The 22,949-nt window shown below is 45.9% G+C and overlaps 1 protein-coding gene across 1 annotated transcript; it reads left to right on the forward strand.

Annotated features, from left to right (window-relative positions):
- Positions 1–495: 495 nt before the first annotated feature.
- TXNDC15 (thioredoxin domain containing 15) lies at positions 496–15,232 on the forward strand (the record flags this gene model as incomplete). Its single annotated transcript, XM_080713198.1, has 7 exons — positions 496–674; positions 3,436–3,511; positions 5,297–5,480; positions 6,443–6,921; positions 9,805–9,968; positions 12,828–12,958; positions 15,036–15,232. The coding sequence occupies 7 exons, from the start codon at positions 496–498 to the stop codon at positions 15,230–15,232; spliced, it is 1,410 nt and encodes a 469-aa protein (XP_080569324.1).
- Positions 15,233–22,949: the final 7,717 nt, after the last annotated feature.

Here is a 22,949-nt window from a genome sequence, read left to right on the forward strand (position 1 = left end):
GCTTGGGAGGCTGAGACCGGAGGATCGCACAGGTTCGAAGCCAGCCTCAGCTACTTAGTGAGACCCTGCTTCCCAACAAAATATAAAATAGGTCTGGAAGTGTAGCCCGGAGGTAGAAAAGCCCCCGGGTTCCCGGTACACCACACACACACACACACACACACACACACACACACACACACACTTTTTAAATTTGACGTTCAACTCGAGTGTGTACTGCACTGCTTGGCAGTCCTGGTTAGGGTAGTATTGTAAAGCAGAGGTCGACTGGCCGCCTCTAAAGGTCCCGCCCTCCACCAGGCACTCGAAGGCGGAATGCCGGGTGGAAAGTCCTTGGGCTGGTGCGCGGCATGCGGCAAACAGCCGGGAGGAAAGGGGGCGACAGACCTCTGCTGGAGCCCTGAGCTGGACTTGGGGGGCCAGAGAGCTCGGCAGGGTCGGCTCCAGAGGCCCTGAGCCGCCGGCGGCAGCGAGAAGCCTTTGCCCGGCTCCAAGATGGCGCCCGCGGCGGCCGCCAGGTGCCAAGATGGCGGCGCGGGGCCGCGCCCGCGCTCCCGGCCCGCCGCCCGCCCGCCGCCTCCGACCGAGCGGCCCCGCGGGCTCCGGCGCCATGCGGCTCCTCGGCTGGTGGGCCGCGCTGTGCGCGCTGGCGCTGCCCGCCCGCGGCCTGGACGGTGAGTGGGGCCGGGACGCCGCGGAGGCCCGCGTCCGCCGCCCGCTTGACTTGCTTTTGGTGCTGGGGCTCGAATCCCGGGGCACGCTGTCTTCGAGCGACACCCGGAACCTTATTTTTTAAATTTTATTTGGAAGCAGAATAAGTTGCCGGGGGCGGGGTGGGGGGGCTTGTTAAATTGCTGAGACTGGCCTCGAACCCGCCCTCCTCCTTTATTTATTGGGATTACACACCTGGCATGCTTTCCGTCTCTGTCTCATTTAGTCCTCCCACCAACCCTGTGAGCTGGGCTCCATTAATATCTTCCGTTCCACAAGTAAATTGAAAGAGGCCAAGCAATTTTTTTCTTTTTTTCCGGTACTGGGGATGGAACCCAGGGGCATTCTAACTCCGAGCCATACTCCCAGCCCTATTTTTTAGTCTTTATTTTGAAACAGGGTTAAGACCCTTGGCCTTGCTTGTCTTTCAGACCTTAACAGAAATAAACCTGTCTTTCCTTTCATTGGGATGTCTGGAAAAAAGCAGGTGCACTCGCTGATGCGGAGCCAGCCCGGTTACTGAGAAACAGTAACACATTTACCATTAATGAAAGCACTCCAGCCCTCACTTTGCTCTGTGCCTCCCAAGCCGTCTTGTTAAAACGTTCACATTTTAAGCCAGGTGTGGTTCTGCACACTTGTAATCCCAGCATTCAGAGGCTGAGACCAGAGGATCATGGTTTGTGGACAGCGTCAGCTACTTAGGCCCTCTGTAACTCAGTGATACTGTTTCAAAATAAAGAATAAAAAAATAGAGCAGGAGGTATAGCTCGGAGGTCAAATGCCCCTGGGTTCCAGCCCCAGACCAGCAAAAAAAAAAAAAAAAAAAAAAGTTCCCATTTTATTCTATTATTTTATTGTGGCACTGGGGATTGAACCCAGGGCCAGTCTTCCTCTGAGGTACCCCCAGCCTTATTTCATTTATTTGGAAACAGTCTTGCTAGGTTGTTGAGAATCTCACTAAATTGTGGTGGCTGGCTTTGAACCTGCCATCCTCCTGTCTCAGCCTCCCAAGTACTGAGATTACAAGCATGCACCACTGTGCCTGACCTTTGTGTGTGTGTGTGTGTGTGTGTGTGTGTGTGTGTGTGTGTGGTACTTGGGATTGAATCTAGGGTCATCCTACCACCATGATATACCCCTAGCCCACTTATTTGTTTAATTATTTTACTAGGAATGAGCCAGGGGCTTCCAACCTCTGAGCTACACCTCCGCCTCTTTTGTATGTGTGTATGTATTTATTGGTGGTACTGGGGTTCCTGGAAGCCCTTCTACCTCCGGGCTACACTCTCAGACCTATTTTATATTTTTATTTGGAAACAGGGTCTCTTAAGCCAGCGCGACTGGCTTCGAACCTGCGCAAGCGCGGGGATTACAAGCGTGCGCCACCACGCCCGGCTGTTAAATTATTTATTTTGAAACAGAGTTTCACTAAATTACAGAAGGCCTCCCTAAATTTCTGATTCTGTCCACAAACCTGGTATCTTCTTATATTAGGCTCCCAACTACTGGGATTACACGCGTGCACCACCTATACCTGGCTTTATTTTTAGTTTTCAAACAGGGTCTCACTAAATTACGGAGAGTCTCACTAAATTACCAAAGCTGGCCTCCAACCTGCTCTTCTCCCGTTTTAGCCTCCCAAATACTGAGATTACAGGCCTGTGTCACTGTGCCCAGCCCTGGTTTGCCTCCTAATTTTTTGCTGTGAAGAACCGAGTCTAGTAGGGGACGGGGCCAGCCAGGGAGATCAGTTAGATGACTACAGTAATTGTACAGGTCTGAGGTGGTCATGGCCGGGCTGATAAGCACTAACTAGAAAGTGGAGGAATGGATGAGTTCTGGGTATGTTTTGCAGGAAATTAACAAAACCAAGTTATGGTGTCTCTCCATCTCTTTGAATTATAAATGCCCACCACTATCATCATTGCGTACATTTTGAGTATTTAAGATGTGCTGGAACTGTACATATCTTTTCTCATTTGAGCCCACAGTAGCCCTGTACTTTTCTTTTCTTTTTTGCAGTACCGGAACGCAGGGGCATTCTACCTCCGAGCTACACCCCCAGCCCTATTTTTTATTCTTTATTTTGAAACAGGGTCTCTCTGAGTTGTGAAGGGCCTCACTAAGTAATGGCTGAGGCTGTCCACGAACCACGATCCTCATGTCTCAGCCTCCGGAATGCTGGGATTACAAGCGTGCGCCACCACGCCCGACTCCTATCTTTTAATTCTTTATTTTGAAACAGGATCTCTCCAAGTTGTGGAGGGCCTCACCGAGGCTGGCTGCAAACCTCTGATCCTCCCGTCTCAGCCTCCCAAGTACTAGATTACAAGCATGTGCCACGACACCTGGCTAAGCCCTGTAATTTTTTTAAGTGCTGAGAGGGTCTTGCTAACTTGCCGAGGTAGAATGCCCCCCGAGTTCAGTCCGCAACAAAACAAAACAAAACAAAACAAAAACAAAAAACAGAAAACAAAGTCTCCTGTAGTTCTTTCCTTGTCTGTAGCAAATACCTTGTCTGTTTTGTACTCTTTATGGCAAGACTTTGGAAAGAAGCATGTGTATTTATGTAGTCAGCACTTTTGGCATTCTTCATTCTTTACTTGATCTGCATTTCCACCTAGTATGAAGGGGTTCCGTGAAGATTTGTGTTGTGTGGGTCTATTGGTAAGGAATTTTTTTCAGCTTTTGTAGTATGTCTTGTCTTCTTTCTCTTTTGAGATGGGCTCTTGCTATGTTGCCCTGTATAGAATTCATGGGCTCAGGCGATACTTTGGCCTTGCCCCCTGAGGAGATGGTACTACAGATACCACTACACCTGGCTTGAGCTATTTAATTATGATGTACCATGCCGGGCGTGGTGGTGCACGCTTGTAATCCCCACGCTTGGGAGGCGGACACAGGAGGATCACGCAGGTTCGAAGCCAGCCTCGCTGGCTTAAGAGACCCTGTTTCCAAATAAAAATATAAAAAATAGGTGTTTGGGAATGTAGCCCAGAGGTAGAAGGATTTCCAGGAACACCAGCAGTATCACAAAAAAAAAAAAAAAAATATATATATATATATATATATATATATATATATATATTATAATATGATGTACCTATCCAGTGTGCTGGTGTACACCTGTAATCCCAGTACTTGGGAGGCTGAGACAGGAGGATCACAGGTTTGAGGCCAGTCTTAGCAATTTCGTGAGAGACCCTCAGCAACTTAGTGAGACCGTTTCAAAATAAAAAAGAAGCCAGGCATAGTGACTCATGCTTGTAATCTCAGTACTTGGGAGGCTGAGATAGGATTGCAGGTTCAAAGCCAGCCTCAGAGCTGGGCGTGGTGGTGCATATTTGTAATCCCAGCATTTGGGAGGCTGAGACAGGAGATTGCGCTGGTTCAAAGACAGCCTCAGCTACTTAGTGAGGCCCTCCACAACTTAGACCCTGTTTTAAAATAAAGAATAAAAATTAGGGCAGGGGGTGTAGCTTGGAGGTCGAATGCTCCTGGGTTCCATCCCCAGGAGCAAAGAAAAAAAAAAAGCCAGCCTCAGCAATTTAGTGAGACTGTGAGCAACTTAGAGAGATCCAGTTTCCAAATAAGAAATAAATGCCGGGCGTGGTGGCGCACGCTTGTAATCCCCGCGCTTGGGAGGCTGAGACAGGAGGATCGCACAGGTTCAAGGCCAGCCTCAGCAACTTAGTGAGACCCTGTTTCCAAATAAAATATAAAATAGGTCTGGGAGCATAGCCTGGAGGTAGAGAAGCCCCTGGATTCCACCCCCAGTACCACACACACACACACACACACACACACACACATAAAATAAGTAAATAAGAAAAAATAGTTCCAGGGGTATAGCCTAGAGGTAGAAGGCCCTGGGTTCCATTCCCAGTAAAACACACACACACACACACACACATAAATAAAATAAGTAAATTTTTAAAAAAAATAGTTCCAGGGGTATAGCCTGGAGGTAGAAGGCCCTGGGTTCCATGTTCCATTCCCAGTAAAACTCTCTCTGCTCGCTCCCGCTCGCTCTCTCTCGCTCTCTCCCCCAGTAAAACTCTCTCTCTCCTCTCTCCTATCTTCTCTCTCTCTCTCTCTCTCTCTCTCTCTCTCTCTCTCTCTCTCACACACACACACACACACACACACACACACAAAGATAAAAATAAGAAAGGGCTGGGGGTGTAGCTTGGAGATAGAATGCCCCTGGATTTAATCCCACCCCCAAATTATGATGTAACTTGGTATGGTTTGTTGAGCTTCTTCGATCTACAAACTTACAGTTTTAAAGTTTGGAAGGTTTGGGGGTCCTTCCTCCCTCCCTCTTTTGCTGGGCATTGAACCCAGGCACTCACATAAGCTAGGCAAAGGCTCCACCACTGAGCTACATCATCAGCTCTTCCCCACCAACTGCAGGGCTTTCCTGATGGCTGCTAACGTTTTTTGTGTCTGGGAAGCCTGCAAATGCTGTTGAATTGAGAACCGGAGGGTAGGAGCCATGCTCCGAGGTCTAGGGCATCCAAGACTGCTCAGGACGCTCAGCACCTGAGCATTGCAGGGCCTGCCCTCTGGCTCCACCTAGCGAGGGAAGGCCTCTCCTTGTGCTGCGCTGTACTGCTGGGTCCATCTGCTGGCGCTCAAGGGCGGAGCAGGAGAGCAGAGCCCAGCGTCAGAGGCCCCCTCAGGAAGGAGCTGCTTGCTGTGTGGCTTGAATGGTATGCCCGGCAGAGTGGTCCAGTATCCCCCAAGGATTCACAGCGGGGCAGGTAGCCACCAGCCAGAAGACTTGGTCCTCAGCTGTGTACCATAGGGCATCACACTGAGCTTCTCTGGGCCTAAGCGTGGTCATCTGTTAAGTGGACTTGCTAACCCTTGTCTCGCCGATCTCACAGAGCCCTTTCAACACCAAACTGTTACAGTTGTTCAGAGATGCTTTAGTAGAGTCTTACAAAAAAAAATTATTATTCTCTTGAGCATTCTCATCAAACAAATGAGATGTTTATATTTTCCTAATTAGATATCTACACTGGAATGTTTTGATTATGGTTCTGGGTGATGTTATGCATTTGTTTATTCATTTATTGGTGGTATTGGGGGTAGAACCCAGGGGGCTTTTCTACCTTGGGACTATACTCCCAGACCTTTTTTTTTTTTTTTTTTTTGATGATCTGGGGATGGAACCCGGGGTATTCGACCTCCGAGCTACACCCCCTGCCCTATTTTTTATTCTTTATTTTGAAACTGGGTCTCACTGAGTTGCAGAGGGCCTAAGTAGCTGAGGCTGTCCATGAACCACGATCCTCCAGTCTCAGTTTCCCTAATGCTGGGATTACAAGCGTGCGCCACCACACCCGACTCTCAGACCTATTTTATACTTTATTTGGAAACAGGGTCTCACTAAGTTGCTGAGAGCCTAAGTAGCTGAGGCTGGCTTTGAACCTGTGTGATCCTCCTGTCTCACCCTCCCAGGCCCTGGGATTACAAGTGTGCACCACCACACCCGGCCTGCATATGTCAATTTATTTGGCATCTGTTGGTATAGTTTGCCTTTGTGGCCATCTTTCTATCCTGAGGGGTGGTGGGTAGCCATTTCAGACTTTCATGGGAAGGGTAATTTTTTTTCTCCATAGTGGAAAATTAATTATACTTTTGAGGAGAACCACCACTCTTTGGGGTTCATTTCTTTTCAAGTCAAATATAACAACATCCTGGTATGTTTTATTTGCAGAGGAAAGTGGTTATTTGTGGTCAGAGGAGCAGCCTGCGCCTCCTCAGCAGGTGGGGGATGTGTACCTGGGCGACGGGGAGCCCCCACCTGACCCCACCGTCCAGGAGAGGACAGAGGATGCCGGAACTGTGCTGGGGCTGGACACCCGTGGTGACCCAGTGGTGGTGCTGTCTGTGATTCCGGGGGAAGCTGGGGACAAGCAGAGCCCAGAGCCCAGCGGCGGCACCTGCGTGGCTGGAGGAGAGGAGGATGTGCGGTGCAGCGGCAGAGGGAGCCTCTTCTCTCTGGACAGTGGTGGAGCCAGCTTCCCTGGAAGGGAAGAGGAATACTCCTCAGAGCCAGAGGTGGTGGAATCTGAGCCCGCCCCGACAGAGGACTCCAATAACACCGAGAGTCTGAAATCTCCCAAGGTGAACTGTGAGGAGAGAAACGTCACAGGATTGGAGAATTTCACTCTGAAGATTTTAAATATGTCCCAGGTAAGAAAAAAATTAGTAGTTTTCTCCTTTATTATTAAGATTCTATTGACTTCCACATGGAGGATCATCATCTTTACCCTGGTCTAAGTGGGAGAGGGAATTGAGTGGCTGTGTTTGTGAACACTGACTTGCTCTCAGTGAGCTTTAGAGGAAAAGGAGATCATAGAACTAGTGTTGATTATGCTTCTTAGGCAGCCAAAAGCTAATCATCTGTGGGATGGACTCAGTGTCAATCCTTATTATAAAATCTTAGTGGACAGCTAGGTAGGTGCTCAGCATCAGAATCATGCCATTTCTCTTCCTCCATCTGGGGATGTGGCTCAGTGGTAAGGTGCTTACACTATAATCTTGAGACGGGGGTTCAGTCCCCAGCACTGCAAAAAATTAGAACAAGTAAAAAGAGTTAAGCTGAGCGTGGTGATACATGCCTGTATCCAGGATTTGGGAAGCTGAGACAGAAGGGTTGCAGGTTCAAAGCCAGCCTTGGCAACTTAGCAAGATTCTCAGTAACTTAACGACACCATGTCTCCAAATAAAATAAATTTGGACTAGGAGTTTAACCCAGAGGTAGAATGCCCTTGGTTCAGTCCTCAGCACCATACACACACAAAAAAGAAAGTAAAAGAAAATTTCTTCTTTCAAATGAAGTATTATAGAGGTAACAAAATATCTGAATTATAGCTGGATGCAGGGTTGTATACCTGTAGCCTGTAGTCCTAGCCACCCTGGAGGCTGGGGCAGAAAGATTGCTTGAGCCCAGGAGTTTGAGACCCGCCTGGCCAATACCATAACAAGACCCCATCTCAAACAAAACAAAACAAAATAAAAAACAAACAAAAAAAAATCCTGAACTACTAAAATAGTAACATCATTATTTACACTAGTAGTATTCCTGGAAAATATGTTATTATATTGATGGAAAGTTTCTTTCCTCTAAAGAATATGGACCTAGCTGGGTGTGGTGATGCATGCTTGTAATCCCAGCATTTGGAAGGCTGAGACAGGAGGATCGCAGTTCACGGACAGCCTCAGCTACTTAATGAGGCCCTTTCCAACTCAGTGAGCCCCTGTTTCAAAATAAAGAATAAAAGCTGGGCATGGTGGCACATGCTTGTAATCCCAGCATTTGGGAGGCTGAGACAGGAGGATTACAGTTCACAGACAGCCTCAATAAGTACTTAGTGAAGCCCTTTGCAATTCAGTGAGACCCTATTTCAAAATAAAAAATAAGAAGCCGGGTGTGGTAGTGCACGCTTGTAATCCCAGTGCTTGAGAGGCTGAGACAGGAGGATCGCACAGTTTTGAAGCCAGCCTCAGCTACTTAGTGAGGCTCTCAGTAACTTAGTGAGATCCTGTTTCCAAATAAAGTATAAAATAGGTCTGAGAGTATAGCCCGGAGATAGAAAGCCCCAGGGTTCCACCTCTAGTACCAAATAAATAAATTAATAAATAATAAAAAATAGGGCTGGGGGTGTAGCTCGAAGGTAGAATGCCCCTGGGTTCAATCCCAAGTACTGCCAAAAAAAAAAGAGTAAAAAATAGGGCTGAAGGGCATAGCTCAGAGGTAGAATGCCCCTGGGTTCCATTCCCAATACCATAAAAAAAAAAAGGGAATATGGACCTAGTGTTTGCTCTAGATTGAGAACCAAGCCAGAGAGTTGATAAATGATGATTCTGATTCTGAAGGGAATTCTGGAACAATGACTGAGTTTCTTTATGGTGGTTAGAAAGTCAGGAGAGAGCTGGGCATGTTGGCACACGCTTGTAATCCCAGCATTTGGGAGGCCGAGACAGGAGGATCGCGGTTCACGGACAGCCTCAGCTACTTAGTGAGGCCCTTTGCAACTCAGTGAGACCCTGTTTCTTCCTCTCTCCCTCCCTTCTTCCCTCTTTCTTTCTTTCTTTCTTTCTTTCTTTCTTTCTTTCTTTCTTCTTTTTGGCATTTGAGCTCCGAGCTACACCTTCTGCCCTATTTTTTATTTATTTCTTATTTTTTAATTTTTTGGTGGTGGTACTGGGGTTCCTGGAAACCCTTCTACCTTCGGGCTACACTCCCAGACCTATTTTATACTTTTTTATTTGGAAACAGGGTCTCCTAAGCCACCACGCCTGGCTTCGAACCTGTGCGATCCTCCTGTCTCCGCCTCCCAAGTGCTGGGATTACAAGTGAGTGCCACCACGCCCGGCTGAGACCCTGTTTCATAATAAAGAATAAAAAATAGGGCAGGGGGTGTAGCTCGGAGGTAGAATGCTTCTAGGTTCTATCCCCAGTACTGAGAGAAAAAAAAAGATCCAAACCATAGGGTTTGAGCTGCACTTTTTCTTTTTTTTTCTTTTGTGGTACCGTGTACTGGGGGTGGAACCCAGGGCCTTTTTTTACCTCCGGGCTATACTCCCAGACCTATTTTATACTTTATTGGAAACAGGGTCTCACTAAGTTGCTGAGAGCCTCTTTAAGCAGCTGAGGCTGGCTTCAAACCTGTGCGATCCTCCTGTCTCAGCCTCCCAACCGTGGGGCTTATAAGCGTGCACCATCACTCCCGGCTTGAGCTGCACTTTTGAAAGGTATGGGCAGTGGCCTATATCCTAAGAGTATTTAGTATTTGAGTTGTTGTATTATGAAAAATAGTAAAATAGCTCCAAAGTAATATTAGGAAAGATTAGAGGAAAGCTTTTACCCTGTCACCTGGTAGTATTTTTCTTCAGATCCATGGATTCAAATGGTTCATATTCCAGAAGGTTCTTGAGGGTAGACTGTATTGTCTCTGTCCTCTCCCTGTCCCGCCTGCATTTCCTCTCCCTGGAGGTAGCAGGGTTCCTGTTTTTCCAGTGTCCTTACACGTACATTACTGCTGACTTCAATACTTGTTTCTTTTACAAAAGGATCTCATGGATTTTCTAAACCCAAATGGTAGTGACTGCACCTTGGTGCTGTTCTATACCCCATGGTGCCGGTTTTCCGCCAGCTTGGCCCCTCACTTCAATTCTCTGCCACGCGCGTTCCCAGCTCTTCGCTTCTTGGCACTGGATGCATCTCAGCACAGCAGGTACTTACTTCCCTTGGTGGGGCCTCTCACCGTTGGCTGACAGAGGCAAAGGAGGTAGCAGGAACTTCCAAATGGGGGAAGAAGGGAAAGGCGGGAGTGAGTAGTGTAAGCCAGGCGTGAACCAAGACCTTAAGGTGGCAGGGGAAGGGCAAAAGGATTTGGGGAGGTCCTGGCCAGGCGCAGTTAGCCCAGCTGGTATCACAGGATGATATTTCTTGTGACTTTAACCTGCAGTGTGGCCCCACATCTGGCAGCCAACTCCCAGCTTCCTGTTTTGTATCTACATAGGTCCTTCCTTTCCTTCTTGTTTTCCTTCCTTCCTTCCTTCCTCCCTTCCTCCTTTCCCTTCCCTTGCCTCCCCTTCCCTTCCCTACCATTCCTTTCCCTTCCCTTCTTTCATTCCACTTACATTTATTCTTGTATATATGTTCCATAGTAGACACTCAATAAAGTAATGAATTAATTTAGCTTTTTAAAGTAATATTCCCCCCCCCTTTTTTTCCCTTTTTTTCAGTACTGGGGATGGATCCCAGGGGCATTCTACCTCCAAGCTATACCCCAGCCCTATTTTTTTTATTCTTTTTTTTTTTTTTTTTTTTTTTTTTGGTGGTACTGGGGTTCCTGGAAGCCCTTCTACCTCCGGGCTATACTTCCAGACCTATTTTATATTTTTATTTGGAAACAGGGTCTCTTAAGCCAGCGCTGCTGGCTTCGAACCTGCGCGATCTTCCTGTCTCCGCCTCCCAAGCGCGGGGATTACAAGCGTGCACCACCACGCCCGGCTATTTTTTATTTTGAAATAGGGTCTCACTGAGTTGTGGAGGGCCTCGCTAAGCAGCTGAGAACTGCGATCTCAGTTCAAAGTCTGTGAATGCTGGGATTACAAGCGTGCACCACCACGCCTGGCCTTACCCTTATATAGGTTACCTTATATAGGTAACCTATATACCTTATATAGGTTTTTGTCTTGGGATGGGTGGGAGATGGATTGATGGGATCTTGGCTAAATTGGCCAGGCTGGCCTCAAACTCCTGGGCTCAAATGCTCTTCCTATAGGTGCTTGCTTGTCTTTGTCCTTTTCTTTTTTTGGGGGGGTATTAAACCTATGGGTGTTTTATGTCTGAGCTAGACCCTCAGCCCTATTTTATTTTAAAATAGGGTCTCACTAAGTTACTGAATGCTGACCTTGGACCTGTGATCCTCCTGTCTCAGCCTGGGATTACAGGCATGTGCCACTGTACATGGTCTGGTTTGTCTTTTTATTTATTTGTTTTTTTATTGGGGATTAAATCCAGGGGCATTCTGCCTGTGAGCTACACCCCCAGCCCCTCCCTACTTCTTAGCAAGGGACTTGCTAAGTTGCTGAGGCTGGCCTTGACCCTGTGATCCTCCTGTCTCAGCCTCCCAAGTACTGGGATTTCAGGCATGTATCACCATGCCCAGCCATTTTTTTTTTTTTTTTTTTTTACCTTTACCTCCTTGGAGTATCTGTATAGTGCCTGAATTAAGGAGACGAGGACACTTGTTCTTATTACAGGGAGTGTACTGGTCAGCTTTCCATCGCTATAGCAAAATACCTGAGAAAATCAGCCTAAAGGAGGGAAGATTTATTTAGCTCACCATTTCAGAGGTTCTAGCCCATGGTTGCTTGGCCCTGTTGCTTTTAGGCTGGAGAGGCAGAACATCACGGTGGGTGTGGCAGAGGAAAGCTTCTCAGCTCCTGGTGGGTAGGAAGCAGAGAAGGAGCTTGTTTTTATAACAAAGCCACACCTCCAAACACATTAAGTTATAAATGCATAAGTGGATCCACTTTTCAAGTTAGAATTTCTTTTTTTCTTTCTTTGTGGTACTGGAGATGGAATCCAGGGCCCTTCTACCTCCGGGCTACACTTCCAGACCTATTTTTTAAAATATATTTCATTTGGAAACAGGGTCTCTCTAAGTTGCTGAAAGCCTCACTACGTACCTGAGGCTGGCTTTGAACCTGTGCGATTCTCAGCCTTCTAAGTACTGGGATTACAAGCATGCGCCACCACACCTGGCTCAAGTCAGAATATCTGATACACCAGCCACCTCCCAAGGGTCCACCTCTGACACTGCTGCCTGGGGACCAAGCCTTTAGCATGTGAGCTTTTGGATAGCACTTAAGATCCCAATCATAACACAGGGGCTGGGACATGTATTAATATCCAAGATGTAGTATGTTTACAGAAGAAAAAACTCCTGATTATCCAGAATTCCTATTTTATTTATGGGAGAAACAGGTTTAGGAAAGTTAATTAGTCCACCCAAAGGTCACGCCTGGTTCAGTAGCTGAACTGAAGCTAGAACTGGACTGGTCCTGTATTATGTAAAAGTGAAACAATCCCAGTCAGGTCAGGTTACTCACCAGTCCTCTTGCTCTAGTTGTGAACTTCCTGGTGTGTTTGGTAGGTCATCAATTCCCTTCCATCAACCTAACAAAGTTTTTGCTTACTATAAGTTGATGTTTTGTGAGGAATGGGGATGGGCATTCTGAAGAGTTTGAAATTTTTCCTGTCAAGTAAATTGACACAGTATGCTTGTCCATGAAGTAGAATTTTCTGGTTTGTTCTGTTTTGACAGGAACTTTGATAGTGGAATAACTGGGTCACGGGTAAATTCATATGGTTGGTAATAGGAGGCAACTCAGGCTGCAGAACAGAAATGCCCCAGTTCTGACCCAGGAGGAAAGAGGTCGGGAACAAACTAAAGTCTGAGTATCAGAAACCTTGTAAGGTTACACAAAACCGTTCCTTTCTAATTTATTTCCATCCATTCTGGTATGGTAATTACACAAGAAAGCCTGCTGTTGACTTAGGCTATCTACTTCTCTTACAGCCTTTCCACCAGGTTTGGCACTGTAGCAGTTCCTAACATTTTGTTATTTCAAGGAGCTAAACCAATGGCTAGATTTAATCACACAGATCGGACACTGGAGACACTGAAAATCTTCATTTTTAATCAGACAGGTATGTAGAAATAATATTCTGAGGAAGAAGATATTTTATTGCTGGGGGTGTGTGTCTTCTGATCTGCTCTAATATGTATAGATTCACTCTTGAGTTGTAAAACTTGTTTATTTTTTTGGTACTGGAGATTGAACCCAGGGACATTTTGGCTCCAAGCTATGTCCCCGGCCCTTTTCTTTTCTTTTTCTTTTTTTCTTTTTTTTTATTTTTTAAATAGGGTCTCACTTAGTTGTTTGAGGGCCTCAGTAAGTTGCTGGCCTTGAACCTGTGATCCTCCTATCTCAGCTTCCCAAGTACTGGGATTACAGGTGTGTGCCACCCACCACCCCTGGCCAGCTGTATTTTAATTCCTTAAGGTTTGCCAAAACATGTCCAGGGCTGGGGATATCAGGGCAGGTCAGTGGAAGAGCATTTGCCTAGCATGCACAGGGCTTTGGATTTGATCCACAGCACTGAAATCAACAACAGTAACACACACACATAGTCTTGTTGTTTACTCTTTGCAAGTTTGAACATTGTAAATTGAAGAAAGTTGCTTTACTTGTCAAACTTCACTCTTCTGAAGTGTACCTCCTGGAACAGACTTCTCAGCCAGGCATGGTGGTTCACACCTGTAATCCCAGCACTTGGGAGGCTGAGACAGGGGAATCACAGGTTCAAGGTCAGCCTCAGCTACTTAGTGAGGCTCTCAGCAACTTAGTGAGACCCTGTTTCAAAATAAAAAATGAGAGAGCCAGGCATGGTGGCGCATGCTTGTAATCCCAGCACTTGGGAGGCTGCGATAGGAGGATTGCACAGGTTCAAAGCCAGCCTCAGCTACTGAGTGAGGCTCTCAGCAACTTAGTGAGACCCTGTTTCCAAATAAAGTATGAAATAAGTCTGGAAGTGTAGCTCAGAGGTAGAAAAGCCCCTGGGTTCCACCCCCAGTACCACAAAATAAAAGAAAGAAAGAATGAGAGCTGGGCATGGTGGCGCATGCTTGTAATCCTAGTACTTGGGAGGCTGAAACAGGAAGATTGCAGGTTTGTGGCCAGCCTCAGCTACTTAGTGAGGCTCTCAACAATTTAGTGAGACCCTGTTTCTAAATAAAAAATAAACTAGGTCTGAGGGTGTAGAAGGGCCCTGGGTTCCATCCACAGTACCACCAAAAAAAAGGCAAACAGCAACAACAGAAAACTCCACCTCTTATATATATATATACTGAACTGGATGTCACCATTTTTGACCTTTTTTGTTTGTTTGTTTTTTGTTTTTTGTGGTACTGGGGGTGGAACCCAGAGGTTTTCTACCTCCAGGCTACACTCCCAGACCTGTTTTATATTTTATTTGGAAACAGGGTCTCACTAAGTTGCTGAGAGCCTCACTAAGTAGCTGAGGTTGGCTTTGAACCTGTGCGATCCTCCTGTCTCAGCCTCCCAAGCGCAGGGATTACAAGCGTGTGCCACCAAGCCCGGCTCACTTTTGACCTTAAAGAGCACGGAGCCAACTTAGCTCAAGGAATGAAAGTGGGCTACTGTGAGGTGGAATTCCAGGTCTTATACAGGACCCCAGACTGATGTGTGGAGAGGAAGCCATTTTATTATTGCTCTAGGAAAACATAGGCCTTAAATGAAATCTAGGAGTCCCAGTGTCTTTGCTGTTTATCAGTCCCAGGGGTGGCTAGTGGTTCTGACAATTCTCTCACTTATTTAAAAGCATTTGAATTTAGTATTACCTGACCTGTGAAAGCATTCTGTAGACTCTTGAGAGTAGCTTTACTAGTTACCTGTTGAACTTTGGTCTCAAGAGAACAAAAGGCAACTCTTTCAAGGCACTGGCTACAAAATCTCTGATGAATCCATAGAAATCTGGAGTTTTAGCTTTGAACAGCTGAATGGAATTCTAATCCTTTGATGTGGTAGGGAGAAAGACAAGTTACAAATTACACTGACAAGCAGGTGAAATTCATCCCAGATATAATAGCAGTGGTATTTATTTTGGAATTGCATGGCATTTTGCATACCATGCATTATACTTCAGAAAATCTGTGGCAGATGCATTTTTTTCTCCGATTTGAAACAATTGATTTCTTTTTCAGGTATAGAAGCCAAGAAAAATGTGGTGGTAACTCAAGCTGACCAAATAGGCCCTCTTCCCAGCACTTTGGTAAAAAGTGTGGACTGGTTGCTTGTATTTTCTTTGTTCTTTTTAATTAGTTTTATAATGTATGCTACCATTCGAACTGAGAATATTCGGTGGCTAATTCCAGGACAAGAGCAAGAACATGCAGAGTAGTGATAGATGGAGAGAAGTTGGGAGGAGGAGGAATTTCAGTCCTTCGGTTCAGAGAGACGAAGCAGTCTCACGCATTTCCATCAGTGAACTGCCGACGTGCAACTTCAGTCAGTTTTGAAGCATGCATTTGCTGAAATACTGAGTGGGGGGAAAAATTATAAACTGGTGTTGTGACTAGTACTATGGTAAGCAGATGCAAAAATATTCATTAGAATTCACTCTACTTGTTTTTGTTACTTGAATATAATCCATTATTTTATGAGTAATCCAGTTTGAAAGGTGAAGACATATTCTGGTAGAACAATGAGTGGAATGACCTGATGGTTACTATGTAAAAGCAGAAATAGGGCCTTCAGATTATAATTTTAGAAAACTCAGCTGGGCGTGGTGGTACACTCCTATAATCCCAGTACCTGGGAGGCTGAGACAGGAAAATTGCAGGTTTGAGGCCAATTAGAGAAGCACTCAGCAACCTAGTGAGACCCTGTTTCCCAGTAAGAAATATCAGTCTGGAGGTGTCGTTTGGAGGTAGATGCCTCTGGGTTCAATCCCCAATACCACAAAAAGAGAAAAAAAGAAAACTTGGTTCCTTATATGTATTGAAGAAGTTTTGTTTTCTGTTTGCAGTTTTCTCAGAGTTGATAAGCATGAATGTTTTGTTACATGCAGAATAACTAGAATTGATCAATGTAAACCTCTAAGTAGCAACTGATGGACAATAAAAAGTCAGATTCCTTGGTGTTTGTGATATCTACTTTCTTTCGTGTCAGTGCTGGGTGGAACCCAGGGTCTTGTGTATGTCAGGCAAGTGCTTTTCCACTGAGCCCCGTGATACCTGCTTTTACTGGGAGAATTCAAAGTGGCTTCACTTGTTTCTAGGTAAGGCCAATGTTAGGAAAAAGTAAATGTGTGTGTTTTACTGGGAATTTAACTCAGGATTTTACACACACTAGGCAAGTACTCTACCACTAAGCTACATCATCCCCAGCCCTTTTTTTTTTTGTGTGTGTGTGTGTGTGTGTGTGTGTGTGTGTGTGTGTGTGTGTGCTCGGGATGGAGCCCAGGGGCATTTTACCTCCAAGCTACACCCCCGGCCCTATTTTTTAAGTCTTTTTTATTTTTGAAACCATCTCACTGAGTTGTGAAGTTGCCTTGCTCAGTACCTGAGGCTGTCATTATTTTGAAACAGATTCTTACTGAGTTGCGAAGGGCCTTGCTGAGTAGCCTGTTCTCGAACCTCAGTCCTCCGGTCTCCGTCTCCTGAATGCTGGGATTCAAGTGTACATTACCATGCCCGGCTCCCCAGCTCTTTTAAAAAATTTCTTGTTGCATTTGGGAGGATGAGACAGGAGGATCGAGGTTCGCGAACAGCCTCAGCTACTTAGGCCCTTTGTGGCTCTTTGAGACCCTGTTTCAAAATAAATAATGGAAAATAAGGCTGGGGGTGTAGCTTAGAGGTCGAATGCCCCTGGGTTCCATCCCCAGTACCGCAAAAATAAATAAATAAATAAATAAAGAAGAAAAGAAAAAATTTCTTGTTGAGACAGAATCTCACTTAAAACCAGGAACATTTGGTCTTCCTGCCACAGGCTCCTGAATAGCTGGGATTACAGGTTTGTACCACCACTTCTGGCCAAGTAAATGTCATTTTACCTGAAGCATATTTATTATCAGTTCTATGCTAAGGCATAAATTGTGGTCAGTTATATAGCCAGTATGTGATTTTTTTTTTTTTTTCCGGTACTGGGGATGGAACCCAGGGGCTTCCTACCTCCAAGTGACACCTCCAGCACTATTTTTTATTCTTTCTTTCTTTGATTCATTATTTTTGTGGTACTGGGGATAGAACCCAGGGACATTCAACCTCTGAGCTATACCCCTGTGCTATTTTCTATTCTTTATTTTGAAAAAGGGTCTCACTAAGTTGTGGAAAGCCTCACTAAGTAGCTGAGGCTGTCTGCGAACCACGGTCCTCTGGTCTCAGCCTCCTGATTATTCTTGCTTTCTTTATTTATTTTATTGGTTCATTTTTTATGGGGCTGCTGATGGAAACCAGGGGCATTCAATCTCCAAGCTACACTGCCTGCCCTATTTTTTATTCTTTATTTTGAAACAGGGTCTCGCTAAGTTGCGGAGGGCCTCACTAAGTAGCTGAGGCTGTCCGTGAACCATGATCCTCCAGTCTCAGCCTCCCAAATGCTGGGATTACAAGCGTGCGCCACCACGACTAGCTTTTTATTCTTTATTTTGAAATAGGGTCTCACTAAGTTGAAAAGGGCTTAAGTAGTTGAGGCTGGCTTCGAACCTGTGCGATCTCCAGTCTCAGCCTTCCAAATGCTGGGATTACTGGCATGCTTTTTTTTTTTTTTTTTTTTTTTTTGGCGGGTCTGGATATGGAACCCAGGGGCATTTGACCTCCGAGCTACACCCCTGCCCTATTTTTTATTCTTTATTTTGAATCAGGGTCTCACTAAGTTGCAGAGGGCCTCACTAAGTAGCTGAGGCTGTCCCTAGAACCACAACCCTCCTGTCTCAGCCTCCCGAATGCTGGGATTACACGCGTGTGCCACCATGCCCGGCTTATGTGAATCCTAAAATGCTCCTACACAGCTGAGTGTGGTGGCGCACGTCTGTAATCCTAGTACTTGTGGGAAGCTGAGTCAGGAGGATCACAGGTTTGAAGACAGCTGCATCAATGTAGTAAGACTCAGCAACCTAGTGAGACCCTATTTCAAAACCAAAATGAAAAAAAAGGGCTAGGGGTGTTGTTGCTCAGAGGTAAATGGCCCCTGGATTCAATTGCCAGTACCCCTTCCCGACCTCACACACATACACATATGCTCCTAAGGTCAACACAGTGGCACACATCTTTAATCCCAATATTGGAAAAGCTGAAACAGGAGGATCCCAGGTTTGAGATCAGGTCATAACTTACGAGACCCTGTCTTCAAATAAAAAGGGTTTGGGATATAGTTCAGTGGTAGAGTGCCACTAAGTTCAATCCTCAGTACCCCCTCCCCCAGTGCTCCCGGTGCTATGCTAGGTTTAGTGAGATCCAAGAAAATGTAAAATGATGTTATTTCCTGAACATTGATTTCTATTCTAATTCAGGACACATTTAGTAAAGAGACAACATGTAATTTATACAAACTTTGAAAAGTTTCTTAAATTCATATATAAAGCCAGGTGTGATGGTGCATGCCTCTAATCCTAGTCCTTGGGAGGCTGAGACAGAAGGATTGCAGGTTTGAGGCTAGCCTCAGCAAATAGCAAGACTCAGCAATCTAGTGAGCCCTTGTTTCCAAATAAAAAATAAAATGGGGTTAGGGTATAGTTTGGAGGTAGAACGCCCCTGGGTTTAATCCTCAGTGTCACAAAAATTTAAGCCAAAATTCATATACAAGATAGGTGGTTCTTTCATGATAAAATACTTTTATAGTAATTGCTTCCAGTGTTTTGGATAGTTAAATATGTTTATCATGCCGGGCGTGGTGGCGCACGCTTGTAATCCCAGCATTCGGGAGGCTGAGACCAGAGGATCGTGGTTCGCGGACAGCCTCAGCTACTTAGTGAGGCCCTCTGCAACTCAGTGAGACCCTGTTTCAAAAATAAAGAATAAAAATAGGGCAGGGGGTGTAGCTCGAAAGGTCAAATGCCTCTGAGTTCCATCCCCAGACCCAAAAAAACAAACAAGAATGTGTATATCATAAGATACCATTTCTGCAGAAATAGAACCTTAGATGAGTTTCATCAGAGTGTTACATTGAATTAGACTTTACAACTTTATATGTCATAAGAACACTGGCAGGTAGGACCATAGCTCAGAACTGTAGGATTATTGTTATTCTTCTGAGGATTGAACCCAGGAGTACTCTACCTCTGAGCTATATCCCAGCCTTTTTGTTTTTTGTTTGTGAAACAGTCTCTCTAGGTTGCCAAGAGTCTCACTGCCTGCCGAGGCTGGTCTTGAACCTGTGCTCTTCCTGTCTTGGCATCCTAAGTACTGGGATTCCAAGCATGTGCCACCATGCTGGCTAGGAGAGTGGCTTTATGATGTCCATTTTACAAATGAGCAAATTAAGGCATATAGGGGTTAAGTAAAATAAAATAGGGCTGGAGGGTAGCTCAGAGGTAGAATGCCCTTGTGTTCAGTTCCCAGAACCACCAAAACCAAACAAAACCCGCAAAGACACCGTTTCAATGCTTTTTACGTATAGAGGGTCTGTAGTCTGAACGTGGGGAGGCTCCCAGAATGACCAACAAATCCATGACTTTGCTTTAACACCTAGCTAAGCCCAGATGCATGGCGCTCCCCTGGAGGGAGAGGTGAAGCCAAGCTCTTGACCTGGAGAGCAGGTAGGGAGAAGCTCAGTCAAGAAACACTGGTTGTGCCGGGCGTGGTGGCGCACGCTTGTAATCCCAGCATTCGGGAGACTGACAGGAGGATCGTGGTTCGGAACAGCCTCAGCTACTTAATGAGGCCCTTTCCAACTCAGTGAGACTGTTTCAAAATAAAGAAAAAATAGGGCTAGGGGTGTAGCTTGGAGGTAGAATGACCCCGGGTTCCCTCCCCAGTACCGAAAGAAAAAGAAAAGAAAAACACTGGTTGTGGCACAGGCTGCTGGGAAGGGGCGGAGCCAGAGGCAGTCTCCGGATGAAGTGTTCCTCGTGATCCATGACCCTGCGCCCAAAGACCACTGTCTCCCCGACACCGAGTAGTCGAGCACGATGCTCAAGCTGAAGCGCATGGGCGAGGGCATCCTCAGGTGGCCGCCTGATGAGCAGCGGCATACAAGGACAACCAGCTTCTAGATGATGGCAGAGCACTGGGCGAGTGTGGCTTCACCAGCAGACAGCACGGCCACAGGCTCCAAACACAGTGGGTCTGGCCTTTCCGGCATGTGACTCCTTCCAGCCCCTGCACATCCAGCTCTTCTCTAGTCCACCAGAGCTACCTGATGTGAGGAAACCTCGGGACTCCAGGAGGTCTGTTCCTCCCTGTAAAAGAGATTTGGGTCTCAAAAAATAAATAAATAAATAAAATAAAAGGAAGGAGGGAAAGAAAGAAAGGTAGGTTGTGAGAGGTGGGGGAAAGCAAGTGGTCCAGGATAGGTCAAACAATCACAAGCTAAGTAAGCAGAGTGTCCATTACAGAGGAGGCACCCAGTAAATCTTTGCTAGGGGCTTAAATGCTATCATCTGAGAGCTAGCGAGGGCAGAGCCTTCCCAGCGCCTAGTGGGTGACGTCACTCACTTTGCTGAGTTCAAGCTGCTTTCTGACTAGCTCTTGTGCCCTCTCCCTCCTCTCTCTCTCTCTCTCTCTCTCTCTCTCTCTCTCTCTCTCTCTCTCTCTCTCTCTCTCTGTACTGGGGATTGAATCCAGCATTCTACCTCTGAGTTAAACCCCCAGCTCTATTTTATTTGGAATCAGAGTCGCATTGAGTTGCTGAGGGCCTCACCTTCTGAGGCTGGCCTCAAGCCCGTAATCTTCTGTGTCTTCCTCCCACGTATTGGGATTACAAGCATGGGTCACCACTAATTTTTTCTCTCATACACATCAGTTCCTTCTTCAGCTCTCACCTTGTTTACTTTGCAGTGCTGGAAATTGAACCCAGGGACATTCCACCTCTGAACGACATCCCCGACCCATTTTATTTTGAAATAGGATCTCACTAAGTTGCTGACGGCCTTGCTAAATTGCGGAAACTGTCCTTGAACCCGTGATCCTCATGCCTTCGTCTCCCAAGGATTATAGGCATATGCCACCACACTTGGCTTCTCACTTTAATTAGCAATTTCAAGAGTATTTTTCATAATCATAAACACCAGTATAAATACTAAAAAATATAAACTTTCATTCCACTTCTAGTCTCTCTGCTTTAAGCAGTGGACAAAAGAAACCTGAGTAGCATACATAAATGCCTTAAGACCAGTGACATCTTGGGCTTTGTTTTTTAGATGGTGACATTTTGTCAAGTGGGCAAAAGGAAAAAAATCAGGTCAAGTCAGAAATCCATGAATTTTAGGCTATTTCAAAGCAAAGGCTTTATTTCTTCCAAGTCCATATGAGATATAAAAATCAACTAACATGAATAAATTGACATGGTGGCACACACTTGTAATCTCAGTACTTGGGAGGCTGAGATAGGAAGATTTCAGGTTTGAAGACAGTCTTAGCAACTACACATATAATAATAATAATAATAATAATAATAATAATAATAAAAGAAGAAGAAGAATCAGGCTCATTGCCAGGCCTGATGGCACACGCCTGTAATCCCAGTACTTGGGAGGCTGAGTCGGGAGGATCACAGGTTCTAGGCCAGTGCACACTAACTTAGCTAAAGCCTGTAGCAAAATAAAAAGGGCGGGGGTATACCTCAGAGGTAGGGCACTCCTGGGTTCAATTCATAGTAATACACACACGCATGCACACACACAACTGTTAACAATTGCTAAATGAATCTTAAATGGACTGTCGTTCATATACATACTGTTATAGTTAGATATAAGATGCCCCCTAAAGAGCACGTTTATTCATGTCTGGAGTTGATGTAACTGAGTCGTCTCAGCAGTGGATAAATCCATTGCAATGGATTTATTTGGGTGGTGACCCAGGTCAGTAGGGTGTGGCTGGAGGTGGGTCCCTGAGGTTGATTATCAGCCAGCCCCTAACAGTAGGGATGAGGAAATAAAAAAGAGAACATATGATACTGCCTTCTTGATGGCATGAGGGATGCTTCCCATAAAGCAGTTAATTATGATAAACTTAAGGAAATCATCCAAGGTCCAGATGAAAACCCAGCTGTTTTTCTTAATTGCTGCAGGAGGCTTTTACCCTCTATACCCACTTAGCTCCATCTACTGAGGCAGGATCTGTGGTACTGGCAACTCATTTTATTAGGCAATCAACCCCTGATATTCGAAAAAATTAAGAAATGCTGAGGATGGTCCTCAAACTCCTATCTGAGATTTGGTGAACATGGCATTTAAAGTTTTTAATTCCAGAGAGGAACAGGTGGAGGTAGAATGTATACTCCAACTTCTCCAGAAGGCAGATTTGCAAGCTTGAACCATGGTAGCTGCCCTGTGGCTGTCGGTGGTTGCTCAGCCCTCTGGAGCGCCACCTAGGGGTGGAGGACAGCAAGAACAACTACCTCCAAGAGCCTGCATCAAGTGCGGCAAGGCTACACCCATCAATCAGACCACGCCTGGTGTGCGGCCAGGAGGGCCACTGGAACAGTGCCTTTGGAAAAGCATGAGCCCCAGGTGCCTCAACACAGGGGGACCACCCTTCTAGACCAGGCCCCGCCACTGGCCCTACTCGGCCGGGCCGAAGACTGACAGCTCCCGGATTCCTCGACCTCAGTCTTCCTTGCCAGCCCAGGGTAATTCTCAAGGTAGTGGGTAAGCCAATCGTCACGCACTACAGGTCCTCTTTAATAGGACAAGATTGTTCTGCCTGAGGCTCAGGCCGGAGATGGTCATTAGCCTAACATAATTCCCTACACGTGGGACCTATGGCGCTTAAGCATTTCCTAAGCTCCTTGTTTTTTATTCTCCTCTCCTGCAACAACTGGTTAGTAAAGTCAGTGCCTCCTGTTCTACTTGTGCTGCTGGTTCTCCCCAAGGAGGCCTTTGCCCCTCTTTTCTTACTTACCAAATGAGAGTCGATACCCTAATAGGTTGGGTACAGGCTTTCCCCTCAAAGGACGAG

Source organism: Muscardinus avellanarius (assembly GCF_963383645.1).
Source record: "Muscardinus avellanarius genome assembly, chromosome: 1".
NCBI classification, from domain to species: domain Eukaryota; kingdom Metazoa; phylum Chordata; class Mammalia; order Rodentia; family Gliridae; genus Muscardinus; species Muscardinus avellanarius.